Source organism: Thamnophis sirtalis, unplaced genomic scaffold (assembly GCF_051295495.1).
Source record: "Thamnophis sirtalis isolate CommonGarterSnake01/CBP01778 unplaced genomic scaffold, rThaSir2_p1.2 scaffold_8, whole genome shotgun sequence".
In the NCBI taxonomy this organism is placed as follows: domain Eukaryota; kingdom Metazoa; phylum Chordata; class Lepidosauria; order Squamata; family Natricidae; genus Thamnophis; species Thamnophis sirtalis.
The window spans coordinates 25,717,350-25,734,371 of record NW_028261388.1 but is presented as its reverse complement, the minus strand read 5'-3'; the positions used below and the strand labels follow the sequence as shown (position 1 = coordinate 25,734,371).

The 17,022-nt window shown below is 35.0% G+C and overlaps 1 protein-coding gene across 5 annotated transcripts in view; it reads right to left on the bottom strand.

The window, feature by feature from the left end:
- The window catches only part of NBEA (neurobeachin), a 360,491-nt gene that overhangs the window by 191,147 nt on the left and 152,322 nt on the right, over positions 1-17,022 (bottom strand). For all 5 annotated transcript variants that reach the window (XM_087721296.1, XM_087721298.1, XM_087721299.1 and 2 more), the window contains one exon: positions 8,838-8,946. In XM_087721296.1, the coding sequence (XP_087577422.1) occupies positions 8,838-8,946 (109 nt within the window). The remainder of the gene's footprint in view (positions 1-8,837; positions 8,947-17,022) is intronic.

Genomic DNA, 17,022 nt, shown 5'->3' with positions numbered 1-17,022 from the left:
AAGATTACTATAATGCATTGATCACTTAAGCAAAATATCATCCTCATTTTTTTATTTGTTAAAAGATTTTTTTTGAAAATGAAAATTCAGAATTTTTTTGCTGCATATGAAGAGCGGTAGCCCTGAGAGAAAAATAATATAGAACCTAGATCTCATTCATCAAAAATTCATGCTTCCTTAAAAACTGAGTTTTCAGTTTTATTACATGCTTTATCTTCTGTCTCATATTTTGTATCAAAATTCAGAACATTTCTTCTATATCGCTGAAAATTAACGCAAAATTATGGCATATGTAATATTTCAATGAAAATCTGGATGGAATCAGTATATTATATCCTTGGTTCTAAATCTATCAAGTAATATGATGCCTACAGATGCTAATATAAACATTACCTCCTCTTACTGCTTTTATAGATTATCTGCCCATCTCTACTTTTTAAAGAACTCTTATTTGTAAACTTATTTTTAATGAGAAGTTACCCTGTTGTAAATTCTCAGCCTTTATCCTTAGCTTTATTTTCAAAAAATGCCTCTGGATCTTATATAGGCTCCATAGGCATTCTTAGAAAATAAAATGGTATATGAAACCCTACTAGAAGAAAAGAGATGAAGATAAATTAGGATGAGTGGCAAATAAAAACATCAATTTGGCTTCTGTATTTTGTAAGCAGCCATATCTAACATGACAATCATTTTGTAAATAGGTAAGTTGTTGCATAGGAATTATTTTGTGAAAACAACCATCACACATTTAAAACATTACCTATTACATTACCATCTTTCTTCTTCTGTCTTGGCTACTTTTTACAGAGGCATGATTGAGTGTGTTTTAACAAACTGCATTATGGTTTGGTTTGGTTTGGTTTGGTGGTAGCAGTGACTCAGATAGAAGGTCCATACAGAGAGTAGCAAGAAGATTATAGTAAGTTTGCTTCCTGTTACTGCTTATAAGCACTACATGCTTATATTCGAAGCATTGTTAGAGACCCCACACACCCACTTCATGGTCTGATTTGTTGCTCCCCCCAGGGAGGTTTCAAAGTAGGACTACCAGATTATGTAACAGCTTTATTCCCTATGCCATCCGTCTGGTACAGTTGCAGGATTCGTTTTTCTTGCCCTGTACATGCATACATCCAAATTAGACTATGCTGTTTATGTCTATAATATATGTGGGCATGGGTGTATGCACATTTTTGTCATGTTTATGAAGTGTATATTAGAGGAGGTGACCCTTTGAGAGCTGTATGCAATGAAATTTCATTTTAACGTATGCCGATTAGTGTACATTTAAAATGACAATAAAGTTATAATAAAGTCTAAGTCTATTCTTGCATATGTTACATTAATGTATATTGCACAAAGTTGACTTGAAAAATATTGCAAAAGAAACAGTACAGATTATAGTCTTTTCTTAATATATTCATAGAAGAGAGTTTAAACTTTCCTAAAATTCAGCATTACAACCTAATGTAAAAAATGGCTTCTCTTATAGCCTCACAAACTTGATTGTGATAATTGATCAAGAGGCTTAATCTAATTTCTACTTGAATGTTTATTAATAGTTTAAACTAACATTTATTATTTTTAACAATTTTCACTGTGTTCAGTCTAATTACATCTCCTGAGGCATACAATTAATATAAACATTAGAAGACAAACAATACAAATCTGAAATAGTAAAACAGACACATTGAAAACAAAATCTTTCAAGTCTTCAATGGCTGATCAGTTTCTGCATTTTCTTTCTACTTTCAACAAGAAAGCCCTTAAAATCTTCCTTGCATTATACCAGCTGCGTATCTGAGGTTATGTTTCTCCCAATAATTATAATGCCAGTTTTTATATCTTTTATTTAGGCATTTTTCATGACATATTCAACAGATATTAAATGGATACGGTTAGGGTTAAGGGTTATCCAATTTAGAAGCATTTAGTGGCTCCATATTCCATTTGAACTATTATTTCCTGGTCTTCATATCTATTTTTCAGTACACCCATCTTTTAACGAGATAATTACAATTGGAGTACACTGTCAGAAGCTATGTATGGTCAACAAAGCAAAAATGCAGATAGTCCTTGACTTAAAACAATTCATTTGGTGACCAAAGCTCCATCATGGAAAAAATGATTTATGACTATTTTTCATACAGCATCCTCATGGTCATGTGATCAAAATTTAGATGGTTGGCAACTGGTTCACATTTATGAGGTTGTAGTGTCCAGGATCACGTGATCACCTTTTGTGACATTCTGACAAGCAAAGTTAATGGGAAGCCAGAGTTATGGCTAAATTAACTACATAACTAAATTAACAACTGCAGGGATTCATTTCACAACTGTGACAAGAAAGGTTGTAAAATGGGGCAAAATATATTTAACAACTATCTCACTTAGCAACATAAATTTTGGGCTCAATTGTGGGTTATAAGTCGAGGACTACCTGTACTTGTTTTTTAGAAACTTCTTTGTCTTCCCATAATTTCTAAATGTGAGGAATATCCATGTCACTTTTGAATCAAGCTTATATATCTATCAGTTCCTGTTCCCAATACTGTTCAAGACTGGACTTAACATCTTAAGTATTATGTTACTAACATATAAAATAAGTGCATTTATTCAGTAGTTTGAACCTTCTTTAGTCTTGATTACTTGTTGGAATTAGAATATAAATACATCCTGGCCACAGCTGTGATTTTTTTGTACCTGCTTATCAATCATGTACAGCAATTTAACTGCACTATTGTGTTAGACTTTTAAGCAGTTGTGCTAGTATTTCAACAAATCCTGCAGCTTTCTGGATAATATCAATATGAATTAACATTATAATGTATAGATTTGCAAACAAGTGAACAAATTGTAGTGTAGGTTATACAAGTAATTCTTGATATATCTTTTCATTAAATTTCAAATCTATAGAATAATAAATTGTACTCATTGAACATGTGAGAATTGAGGGGGGAAACGGAAGGAAGAGGTGATAGAAAGAAAATGGGTTATTGTCAGAATATGGCCCTTTTGAGAATGTGTCTCAAAGCATTCTCCATCTGTTTGATATCATTCTAGACTGTATATTCTTGAATGTATATTCTTGAATGTATATTCTTGAAGTATATTTTGTTTTCTAATATGAAAAAGCATAAAAACTGCATGTTTAAATAATGTAAAACCATTGCACATTTCTCCATCAGGATAGGCATATGTTTTAGTTAAATGTATTTTAAGACCATAGACATCAAGGGGTTAATTAATTTTTCAATTTACCTATTTGTAGAAAGAAACACCAATTAGTACAATAATACTGTTCAGTAATGAGGTTAATATTTCATCAGCTTATTGGACAGTTAAATCAAATTTTCATTTTTCATTCTGAGCAATTATAGAAGTTAACAGAATGAATGGATATTAACTGTGAAATAGGCTTTTTAGAGAAAATGACTAATGATGAAATAAAATTTTCTTATCCTTCTTATGTTAAAGAAGAATTACATATTGTTTCATTGTTTTTAAATACAGGGGAGGGCAGGACAGTCTAACGATTACAATGGGCAAAGAACTCTGAATTGATGCTATTTTATCTTTTAACTTGAATATGTGTGTGTGTGTATTACATATTACACACAGACACACACATACTGTTTTGTGGAACCGTTTTTTTGTTTTTGTTTTTTCTTTTTTGAGGTCAAGGAATTGTGATGAGTGATTTGAAATATTTGCTATTCATATGCTGAAATTATATTTTTAATTTTTATAAAAAGCTATTTTTCTTTATTATGCAATGGTAATATTTTTAAAAGTGAAGGACTTACATTTTTAAAGAAACCTATGTTTCAGAAATGTCTTTGTTTGCTCACTAGAAAATTGACTTAAGATTCCCCCTTAAGGGAATTTGGTTAATATTCTAAATTGTATTTGCTAACTGAAGCTGGAATCTAATTGAATATTCTCATTTTGTCTACGTTTCTGACAGATCTTATACTGCAATAAATTCTTCAAAGGGCAGATAACTCAATCTTCTACTGTCATCTTAAGTTTACTGCAGAATGCTCTGATAAATATCAAATGTTATTTACCACTGAAGCTGTATGAAACTTCAGTGTGACAGACACTTAATTGCAAATGTGATATTTAAAATTTAAAGTCAAAATATTTAGAATATGTTTGATAAGATTCTAAGTTTGCAATGCAATGTATGGTGTGTATATGTGTGTATATACGAATGCACAAATACATATATACATATACATACACATATGAAATGTAAGTCAAAGATCTGTTTTTAATCTGAGCCAAAAAAATGAAAGTAGCAAGACTGACTTGTAGTTCAAGTAATAGCAAAAGAAACAGACAGACAGTTCTTCCATCCTACCAATCATGATAAACTGTTATTTGGCAGAACTTATAGAATATAATACAAAAGAGGAAAGACAACAAAATACAATACTGTATATGTTGTGCCAACTCCCAAGGATGAATAGACAAGAATCTATAGTAAGGTTTATAGTGAGGTGAGTGTATGAGTGAATAAACACACACATACACACACACATATATTCATTTCTATCCAAATCTTAATCATGGGCATTTAAATACAATTATGCATTTTTAAATTTTCTTTACAGTCCAATGGAATCAGACTAAAATTGATGTGATGGGGAGATGCAGAAAACGAATTTGAAAACAAATTAATCCAGATACAGTAGGGAAAAACTTTCCAGAAAAAAAAAAACCCAACACAATTGTACAGGAGAGATAGTATATTGGAATGCTGCTGATTCTTCCATTCCAGATTAAGTTACCCAGATAGGTATATCTACAAATCAACAGCATATGCTTAAAAAAATAATATAGAAATATAAACAAAAAATGCATTGTTGCCATTGAAATCAGTTGTTACAATTATCCTATTCCTTTCAAACAGACCTAGTTTCAAAAAACTTAACTTTGATTCAGCTCCTAATTTTTTCAAACATTGAGAACCTTGTGAAAAGGTGATATTGTCTGCTGTGGAAAAGAGATTTTTTGCTGTTTTCATATTAAAAACCTGTATTATAAGACATTAGATTGATAGCATATTTTAATAATTCGGGAAACTATCAATCAGTGCAGTCATACAGGGCGAAAGCTTTAACCAAAAGGGATGGGTGGATTAGGAATCACAAAATCATGAGTCACGGGATCAAATTAAGTCCAGTTAAGCTCACAGTTCCAGGGATCTCATTTGGACTTTCCCAGTTGAAGTCTGAGTGATATGTGTCTATGTGAACTATTTAAGAATCCTGTGGAGGACAGAAAATGATCTCAGGGCATATAGCTCTGAATGTGGTTCCTGCATATCATTTTGAGTTTGTCAGGATTATTGCTTAGCATCTCAGGAACTATTATGGCAAAAAAGCAACTTGTTTACCTTGAACAATCTTTATACATCATTTACCCTGATGAGCAAAAAGCATATTCCACAGCTTGGCATAATCAACAAAGTCTTCCTGAAATTAATGAAATGCATACTGTTTTGGGGATATTTTGCAATTTATTCAATTATTCAGTGTGCATTCATAATGATATGTTCTTCCTCAATCTTTTCTAAAGCTTGAACATCTGGCATCTCCTTTTCCACATAGGAATCTAAACAATGTTAGAGATAAACATTAAGCATTATTTGATCAAGATGTGAAATAAAGGATATTGTATAATAGTTTGCACCCTCTGTTGAATATTCTTTCCTTGATACTGGAATGCAGATTTATCTCCTCCAGTCTGTTGGGCCCAGTGTCATCCTACTGAATTGCTGGCATAGTTTGATTAAGATCTTTCTTCTTCTTTCTTCTTTCTGTGGCTATTCATCAATTCCTGCAGCCTTCCAATTTGGTAATGATGAAAGTGCTAACAACCTAACTTCAACTTTAAGTATGAGAAGTTCTTGTAAGTAAGGAATATCTTCTAACATATTTAAAATTTTGAAATTTCTATTACATACTATTTCAGTATTCTTCTGTCTTTCTTTAATCTCCTTTGAATTAGTTACTATCAATCCATTATTGTCAATTTGAAGTTGAAATCCCTTTCTGGGTTCAGAAATCTTTTGAGAAACTTGTCTCATTTTTCTGTATCTGTTTCCATCTTCAGTGTCATTACAGAAGTTATTGTAATACTGCTTCTTTTTCTTTAAGAGCTCCCTGAAATTGTTTGTTCTTTCCTTGTCTTTCTTGGCTTTAATATCTCCTTTCTTCTTGGTAATTTCCATAGTTTGTTCTAACATCCAGTTCGCTGGTTCTCTTTCTTGGGTTTTAGCAGTGTCTGAAAAGATTCCTCCCTTATATTTCTAACTTTGCTATTCTTGTTCAGATGTTCTGACAATTTAAACTTGAATTTGTTCATAAAACTAATCAACATCTTGTTCTTCTGTATCATTGGTTTGAGCATAAATGTGAATAACTGTCATATTACAGGATTGCCCATCAGGTCTAATTGTTACTGTTCAATTATTGATAGCATTTTAGCCAAATACTATTCTTTCTATGCCCTTGCTGAATATACTGTTCCTTGTTGTTCATGTCCTTAGTAGTAAACAGTGGAATACTGGAAGTGTCCAATATACATTTCAATTTGCTAGTGTCTAAGATGTCAATGTGTATTCAATTCATTTCACCCTTCATTATGTTGAACTTTCTCAAGTTTATGCTTATATTTCATGTTCCCACTGTAATTCTATCTTTGCATCTTTTGAATTTCTTTTCCTACATGGAAATCTCAGCAATAGACATCTGGAAGATTTTAAACTACCCACATCATAAACACCATTATATTCCAAAAGATCCTCAGTTTTTCCTCAGTAGGAAGCCAGCATTTCCATTAATGTGGTTTTCTTGGTAAAATACAGGAGCAACTTTTTTGCCACATACTATAAAATGATTCTTTTTCTGTATCTTCCACCCCTAACATTCTCTTACATAACCGGTGCCCAATTTAGATGCATACTTGACTGAAGCAGGCAGCCAGGATGACCTTCACACCTTTTTTTAAAAAAACGTTTTTTATTTTTTATTTTTATACATCTCATTGCGTGAATGGTTTGATTTCTGGGTGTCTTCACTTTGAGAGTTCAATTTCCAAACCCCCTTTTCTTCTCTCCAGCTGTCTCCTGTTTCTCCTATTTCCTTTTCACATCTTTTAAAGTATTTCCCTTCTGTTCTACTCTCTTATTCACCATCAATTGTATTAGTATCTTCTTGTTGTTGCCTTTTTCTTGTTGATTTCCCGATTCTGCTGTCTTTTTTGCTCTTTCTGATGATCCCATTTTTCCTCATTGTCCTGTTCTTTATTGTTGTTCCTTGTATTATATTTTCTAGTTTTTTATCTATACATTCTATACAACAAAATATTTCCTTCATCTCCTTGTGTTGTTCTTTTATAAAATCCTTAATGTCTTGGTACATCAGCTCCATTTCATTGTCTCCACTTGCTTACATTTTACAATCAATCCAATTTAAGAAAAGAAGCCAGTTGTCCACGCCTCTTCCAATCACTTTGATTTGCTCAACAATATTCAGGGTCACTTGACTAAAGGTCTTGTTTATTATATGTCTCCAGTAATTTTTATAATTCAACAATGCAAAAGGACCCAAAGTTGCACAGTTCTCCTTTTAACAACAGATGGTGCTCAAACTTCAGCTTGTACTGCCTCTCTGCATAGTGCTGATTTTAATTATTTTAAATTTGTAAATCCAGGAGGGTAACATTTATAATAATAAAAAAAGCTCCAGTTCGAATTCCAGTATTTTTTAAAATACCTTTTCAATACCATGTCTTCACTTTGAGAGTTCATTTTTTCCCCTTAGTTTTCTTTCAAAAAACTTCTCTTCTTAAATATTCTGATTTTTTAATGTGCTTTTCCCGCTGCTAGCCAATAGTTCCAATTTGCTTCCCCCTTGAATTTCTTGGGGTCACTTTTCAATACAAAATAGTCTCTTACCCAGTTCACAAGCCATTCACTTTCTCTACTCCTACACAGTCTTAGGTTTTCAGGCTGTCTTCGGCTTCAAGGCAGCCATGTTTGCTGCTGCTGCTCCCTGTTGTCGACTGAGGGGGCTTTCCTAGTCAGGGGGGAGATGCGTCTCCCTTCTACCTGCTAGGCGGTCCACCTTTGCTTCGCCACTCCTTTAGAATGGCTATAGTCCGAATTTGGACTCGCCAATAAGAAGATATCGGAACTGACCTTAGAGTTCATGAATTAGGCCTCCGAAGGTGCTGGAAGTCCACCTTCACACTTTGTATGACTCTATTGAGAGTATGTAAGAGTACACACACACACACACACACACTTTTGAGAATATATATTCTAAGTATATGCTTCTGTAATTCTCTGCTCATCCTTTCCAATAAAAACATTCTATTCCCACCTTAGCCATGAAAAACTGGCTGAGTGACTTTGGGCCAGTCACTTTCTCATAGCTCAAGTAATCTCCTAGGGTTATTGTGTGGAGAATAGGAGGAGAAAGGTATGTTAGATATGTTCACCATCATGTGTTACTGGTAAAAATAATCAATGTAGCACAGCAGAAATTTCAGACAATCCTAATAATAAATTTTAACTGTAATGGAATTGGTAATCTACATCAGCAGTACCAGAACAATACTAAAACTTTTAAAAATGTGAATTAAAAAGTTTCTGATTATAATACTATTTGTTTCTACAGAGTTTAAATATATCATTTCTATTAAAAATGAATATACATTTTGAATAACAACAATCTAAGTTTTCTTTTCAAAATTTATTTTTCGGATGATGACAAGTTAGGTGAAAACAGAAATTCTATGTTTCAACAACTGAAGCTTACCTCAAATTCTGCATGTTTGTGTACATCTTCAGCTCTTTGTCTGTTCAAAATAAACTCTGCCTCATTTGCAACTCTTACAATGTGATCCTTCATTGCATGACACAATAATCTAGAGGAAAAAGTAAATTGATCTCAGACATGATACTTTGCATTAATCGCCAATTCATTTGTTTCATTAAGAAAAAATAATTTATTAATTATTTGTTTTGTCAAAACTCCAAAGCAATTTTTCATCAACATTCATCCTAATGGCCTAATTTTATAAAGTTTATAAGTTTCCTCTGCAATTTTTAACTCAAGCAAGCCACCTGGGCTTGTAAAATAACATATTAGTGAAAATGGCCCACTAGTGCATGTGTGTCAAACTCGATCATGTCACGTAACGTTCAGTGACTTTTTTGCCTTTGTGGAGCCAAGCTGGGCATAATCTGTACATGATGCATCTGGTCTGCAGGCCACCAGTTTGAGTCCATGCACTAGTGTATTGCTTGACCCTGATCAAGATCTCTCCCTTCCCCCAATTTTACTTTTTAGGAAAATATTGAAAAAAGAATATGGGAAGATAGCATGTAGAAAGCAAAGCTTCTGCCTGAAAATAAACTGTATTATCAATAATGCATTTGGGTCCTAGTGAGATCCAAGAAACATTTTTAGATGTTGGCTGGCTGAAATCCATTACTTTTCTAAGTGGCCACATCAGTCATGATAACCATTATGTGATAGTCCCAAAAAGACACTCTCAAACTTCTAAATATTCCCACTAATCCAAAAGAACACTGTTTTAGTTTCCTAATTTAAATTCAGGCTCATTAGTGACAAATTGAGTTAAAAACTTTGTGAAAAGCCCACATACGTAAAAAACATAATCTAATCAACAAATTATTCTTTATTTTTTAAAATAAACACTATTACTTGGTTGTCGTATAAGAGTTAATATTAAAGTATGCCTGATGTAACTAAATACAATAAACATGTTATCACAGACTTCAGCAGATTTTAAACAATAACTCTTTAAAAAAAATTATTTTTTATATTGCTTCTTCAAGTGCAAATAGTTTTGGAGATACTTTGTGGATTAAAAAAATGTCTTCTAGTTGGAGTTTTCTTTTCATAAGGTATACTGGCTATTACAATGAATCATTCTAGTTCCTAATGGAATGTTTCTGATTTCTGACAAAGTCAGAAAAGCAAATCATTCAGTTGCATTTTTTTTAATCAAGAGGATCTCAGATACTGTATGTTACTATCAAATTAGTTTTGATACATGAATTGTAAGGTGTCTTCCAGAAATCTTTATAATAAAATTCCTAGTTTTAATGAACTTGATGATGTAGAAGAATACTTATATCCAAATAATTTAATACAGCTTTGCAGAGAAAAGCTCAGACTTCTGTCTGAAGTTATCTTCAGACAGAAAAAAATAAAATAAAACAACTGATTCTAAGTGTGAGGCTTGCGGTTTAAAAAGTAATTTCTCACTAAACATCTGAATGTTCTTTCTGGAAAGGGAAAGAATGAATGCTTTCAAATCTTCATCAAATTTGTGCAGCTTTCTGAATACCAGAGGTGTGATAAACATGTCTTCAAGAATGACTTTATTCTTAGTCATGTGCTATTTCAGTCACACAGTGAATTTCTCAGGTACCAGGTTAATCAACCTAAGCTAGTTTTGAATATTTAATTTTTGATTTTCCACAAAATATCATCATTCTTCTATTAAGTATTTTTGTTATAGTGGGCTAAAAACAGTTATGTCATGATTCAGACTATACTTTCTTTTTTGTGACTTTTAGACTTATATAACTAATATTAGGCCCACAAATGCACATTCACCCGCCTACTATTTGGGTAATCCTATAAACTTAACCAAACAGAATGAAGTGAAGAAAGAAACTGCTGTTCTTTTTATCAAACTTTCCAAAGAAACCTGTAGATACTATACACTTAGATAATGAACTCCCAAATCACCCTATTTATAACAGTGTTGGTAGTTTCAGAAAGATAAAATTCCTGTAAACCAGACAGAATATTTTTCTTGTTTTTTCTGACAGAGCAAAAGTGCTAAGTTCCCAGTTATTTTCAAAATGATAAGCTTCTGTGTATCTTGGGGTGTTGCAGTCATCCATTTGTGATTTTTTTTATTATACTGCAACTTAAATTGAATTTACCTGCGCTCTCCAACTATTTTCTATATTAGCCCAACTGGGTATTTAGGAAAGGCAATCTTTTGATCTCTCTCTTAGGTCTGCAGCGAGGATTTCTGTCATGAAATTGGAGCTTTACCAGTCTTACATCTTTTTAAAGGGAATGTTTATGTCCCCCTTTTACTTTGCATCTATTCTTTATTTTATATTTTGAATTGAATTACTGATTTGCACATCTAAAATAATTACATTTGTTGTATTTATTCCACGAAGAAATTATCTATATTTGTTCTGTATTTTACTTGTGTTAACTGGTATTTAATTGGAAAATACCATTGTATTTATATATTTTGGCAGCATTTAAAGATCCTATGAATTCTGGTAACCAGAACAAGGAAAACTAAGTTCCAAATAATGCTGACAGGAATTCCACTTTAAAATGCAGCAACAATTTTGACTATATGAACTTGCAATTCTTTCCGTGGACCTTATAGCTCAGATAAAGCAAGCAGAGATGAAATTGGTATGGATATTTTTCTATTTTCTTTTTTTCTCTTCTCCAGGTGCCAGGTGACTGCTGCTATTGCTGCTGCTGCTTCATTTTTAGCTACTGTCTCAAAAACAAATGTTTTGCTTGAGCTCTGATCTTAGTACTACTATTTGCTGATGAGAAAACACAGAATAATTCCAATCCTTTACCGTGAAAGAAAATGCCTGTGTTTTCTCAGTTTCAAATAAAGCACTGCAAAGCCAGAAAAAGGCCACTTTAATATGGAAGGATAAAAAAAGATAAATGCCAAGAATACAGATACCACACATCAGCAATCCCTCTTTCAGTCAAAGAGTAGTCTCTCCTTTGCAAGATGGAACAGGCATGTCTTCAGAGCTTTCCTGAATTTCTCCTGCTCAACAAAATACACATTACCGTATATACTCGAGTATAAGCCGACCCGAATATAAGCCGAGGCACCTAATTTTACCCCAAAAAGCTGGAAAAGTTATTGACTCGAGTATAAGCCTAGGGTGGGAAATGCAGCAGCTACCGGTAAATTTCAAAAATAAAAATAGATACCAATAATGTTTTTGAATAAATAAATATTATTTATTTATAAATAAATAACTAGCTCTGTAAGTGGAAAAGAGGGTCAATAAAAACAATATGGTATCAACAATAACTTTAAATGTACAAAAACCTTAGCTCATTCAGCAACCAAGCTAAAACATAAGAGTTAAAATCCTTCAAAACTGGATTCCTCCTCATCATCTGTATGTCCAAACAGAGCTTCAGCATTAGCTAGTGTGAGGTTATCAGCATAGACATTGTCATCATCACTGAGTTCGCAGTCATCACCATCAGAGCTGTCGTTCTCATACAAAGCGCTGTCTTCACTGCCATCCATAGCATTACTAATTTTTAGAAAATCCCCACTCCTGTGCACACACTTCTTCTTTCTTTCTTTCTTCCCTCCTCTGGATTCAATGGGGTTTAGGAAATCTCCCACCCTCATACACTCCTTCTTTCTTTCTCTCTTCCCTCCTCTGGATTCAATGGGATTTTTAGAAAATCCACACTCCTGTGCACACACTTCTTTCTTTCTTTCTTTCTTTCTTCCCTCCTCTGGATTCAATGGGGTTTTTAGAAAATCCACACTCCTGTGCACACACTTCTTTCTTTCTTTCTTTCTTTCTTTCTTTCTTTCTTTCTTTCTTTCTTCTTTCTTTCTTTCTTTCTTTCTTTCTTTCTTCCCTCCTCTGGATTCAATGGGGTTTAGGAAATCTCCCACCCTCATACACTCCTTCTTTCTTTCTCTCTTCCCTCCTCTGGATTCAATGGGATTTTTAGAAAATCCACACTCCTGTGCACACACTTCTTCTTTCTTTCTTTCTTTCTTTCTTTCTTTCTTTCTTTCTTTCTTTCTTTCTTTCTTTCTTTCTTTCTTTCTTTCTTCCCTCCTCTGGATTCAATGGGGGTTTTAGAAAATCCACACTCCTGTGCACACACTCCCTCTTTCTTTCTCTCTTCTTTATAGCTAAATTTGATACCATTAAAAATTAAATAGGATTAAAATCTGTGGTTTATAATTTACCAGTTGTGTCCACCCCACTCCTTTCACCAGCGTTAGCCCGCTGCACCAAGGAGGGCACGTAAGAGGAAGGGGAAAATACAAGAGTGCAAGCAGCAACCTCGACGTCTAAGTGGGCAAGTTCACAGCATGCGCGCCTGCACGTCTGAGACAGGGCATAAAAAGGGGGAAAAAGGCTGATTGGACCCAGCTCTGTTTGGGGCGCAGGCGTGGCGCGGCAGCAGTTTTTCAGGCTGCTCCCAGATGGGAAGGGAGGGGGATTGTAAACCCCTTCTACACCCTGGCTCCTCCTCTTCCAGAGTTCAGGCTCTCTTTCTTTCTTTCTTTTTTTCTTTCTTTGAAAGAGAAGCCCAAATTAGCAAGGGACCACAGGAAACTAGACTCGCTTGGCTGGACTACGTACGCTCCTTGGCTTAGTTGCTTTCCACGCGCCTGTTAATATATTCAAGGAAACAAACCGCGGCAGTTTTCCCCAAGGGCAATGCCGAAGAGCAGAGCCCAGAGAAAAACCAAGGAAGTCACGGAGGGCATTTGCCACTTTCTCTAGAAGGTGATACGAGCTTCCCTTTCGAATGGGAAGGGACCGGGGGGGGGGGTTGGCTGGGCTCTTCCCAGCAGGAAAGGGGGTTGTTTGAAACATTGGGACCGGGGGAGGGGTTGGTTTTGTTTTGTTTTGAAAGGAAATCTCAACCTGTTACAATCGTCCTTCCCAAATGAGCTGAGGAGGACAGCGGTGAAAAGTTTTCTCCAACATTTAGGGGAAAGTCGCGAGCAGCATTGCCCTCACAACTGAGGGGGAAAAACCCGCCCTCTTCCCCTTCCAGGTTTTCTTTAAAAGCAGGCAGCGCTCCTTGGCCGCAGGGCTTCACAGGGACCTTTCCCCCTCCCACTGCTTCGCTCGCTCGCTCGCTTTCCCCCCTTTGGCTAATTTGGGCTTCTCTTTCAAAGAAAGAAAGAAAGAGAGCCCGAACTCTGGAGGAAAGAAAAGGAGCCAGAGTGTGGAAGGGGTTTACAATCCCCCTCCCTTCCCATCTGGGAGCAGCCTGAAAAAACTGCTGGTATGCGGTTCCTAGGTCAGCGGCCCCAAGGAAAGGAGAGGCTGAGCCACGGGAACGAAAAGAAAAAGGGAGGGGGAAAAAACCCGCCCTCTTCCCCTTCCAGGTTTTCTTTAAAAGCAGGCAGCGCTCCTTGGCCGCAGGGCTTCACAGGGATCCTTTCCCCCTCCCACTGCTTCGCTCGCTCGCTCGCTTTCCCCCCTTTGGCTAATACAATCCCCCTCCCGTCCCATCTGGGAGCAGCCTGAAAAAACTGCTGGGAGGTATGCGGTTCCTAGGTCAGCGGCGCGTGGGATCAAACTAGGAAGAAACTGGAGGTGGGGGGGAGCAGTTCGAGAGACTATGGAGAATATGGACTTCAGAGGCGGACCAGAAAGAGGTCCGGACAAAGATCCGAGGCTGAATTCGGCAGTGTTTATGGATCAGGGTCAGCCCCACCAGCTGGCGACAGGAGAGCAGAGAGGAGCGGACGGAGCAGAAGCAGCCCCAGGGCTCCGCTGCCGCTCCCCGCATTTTATGGACAGGGATCCCTTGGAGAGGGGATTCCTTCCTGCGAGACCCCGTCCACAAAATGCAGGGAGCGGCAGCGGCCCCGGGGCCGCTTCTGCTGCGTCCGCTGGACTGTGGGGCTTGGAAGGGGGCGGGAAGAGCGGCGGGGTGGCTGGTTCGCCTCCTCCTCCTCCAACAGGCAACAGCACTGCCGGATCCAGTTGTAGACTCGAGTATAAGCCGAGGCGGCTTTTTTCAGCCCAAAAAGTGGGCTGAAAAACTCGGCTTATACTCGAGTATATACGGTATGTACTTGGCCTCTCACTCACTCCTCAGCTGTTCCTCCTATTCTCATCAGGGACAGAGATATCCTCAAAACCTGAAATCTAGCTTTCATTTAGGCTCTTCCTTTCCCCAAAGTCTAAACCTGGTGACATCTTAGAGTTCTGAGTAAAGATCACTGAATTTTGAGAGACTTCCTTTCTTGTAGGACTGCATTATAAATAGTCCTTTACATTTTAATCATCCACGTTGATTAGCATTATTTATCTGTTCATAAAAGTCTTAAGCTGTGAAACTACACACCTTGCTCACACTCTCACACAGGAAGATTTGGAAATGTGCTTTGGTCAAAGTGCAGTGTCCCACGATATACTGTATGTTTGTATGTGTTCCTTTGGGTCAATGTTGACTCCTGGTGGCTGTTAAGACAGATTCCTGCAGTTTTCTTGGCAAGTCTTTGCCTTTTTCCTAAGACTTGGGACTAGAATATCCAGTTTCTAGCCCAATGCCTTAATTACTAGACCAAACTGACTCTCATTATACATGACAGTATCGTTTTGAAACTGAAAATGGAGAGCAATTTTAAAACAGTATTGAGACTTGCATTAAAGAAATTGCATTATACATACTTCTGAACTCTGGAGACAAATAAAACACTTGTTTTTTAGGCTAGCCATGGAAGTAATTTTATATTTAATTGTAAGTTTTAACCTATTTATTATTGGCATTCTTCGTAATGACTTTTAATTTAATTGTATCTATTTATATTTACTTATTTATTTAAAAAGATTTGTAAGGCTTCCCATCTTTAATTAATTTTATTAAACACACTGCTGAGTGTGTTAATTAATTTAATTTTAATTGTGTTTAATAAAACTTTTTTCCCCCAAGAATCATCATGAATTATGGAACTTCTTTCAGTATTTTAAAAAGAAAAATGTAAGTTCTCTAGTTCTCAAATTCTTTTGCACTGTTCTTCGATCCACAATTTAAAATTCAATCATAAATGTATAGTAATTATAAGCAATTTTACAATCCATTAAGCTTGTTTTGTTTTAATTATAAAGCTCCTTTGTTAGATTCCTATAAATGATCTGCTTTATAATTTCAGGCTGTTTAAGGGAGCACTTTAATTCAAGTACACATTCATCAACTGTTTATGTCCTGTTAATTGTTGACAACAGCACAATTGCATTCTCTAGCTATGATTGATGAATAGCATTCACACTTTACCTATTAAGAAGAATAATATTTATAACAATTTGCTTTTTGCAGAGTAAAATAAAATTGATGAATTTTAAAAAGATGTTAAAAAAGAATAATTTTAACAATGCACATAAATGAGATACATAACCATATCTAGATATCTATAGAGAAGTATAGATATAGATGATATATATAGTAGTAATTGATATAGAGGATATTTGTAGATATACATATAAATATAGAGGAATGTATGTAGAAAAATCAATGATTATTGCTGTAATTATTGTTTGATCAGTGGAAGAACACTATTAGCATTTTAAAGAAGGAACACAAAACTGAGATTTGTTCAGTGCCTATAAAACTGTAATCAGGTCTTCTAACATAAATTCTGCTATAGTCAGAAAAAATGTCTATATAACAAACGTTAGAAGCGATTACATTTTAGGAACAAGAAAAACACATTTCTTTTTTAATTAATATATATTCTATATCCAAATATTCTTAATGATGTTAACCTCAGTTGTGGCTACTGATTTCTACTACAAATATTAGTACTTCATTCATATAGATTAGCATGGGAAAGCTATATTACTTCTTCATTCAAAAATCAAATTAAAACATTTGCACAAAAAGATTATTCATATTTGCTCACAGTTAAAATAAAATAAATGCATATCTCTTTCTGAGTGAATCCAGCAAGAAAATTACAAAATATACCTATCAGAAAGACTACTGTTATAAATTAACATATTTCTTACAGCATGTTGTTTCATAAATTTTATAATTGCAAATAGTATTTTAAGTTACAAAACAAATTAAAAATCAGAGGTTTTTAGAAATTCTCAAAACAGCTGCTACCATTTGTTTACTTCTACATATAATGATGCAAATAATATATTAGTGCAACAAAAAAACAAAAATGCTG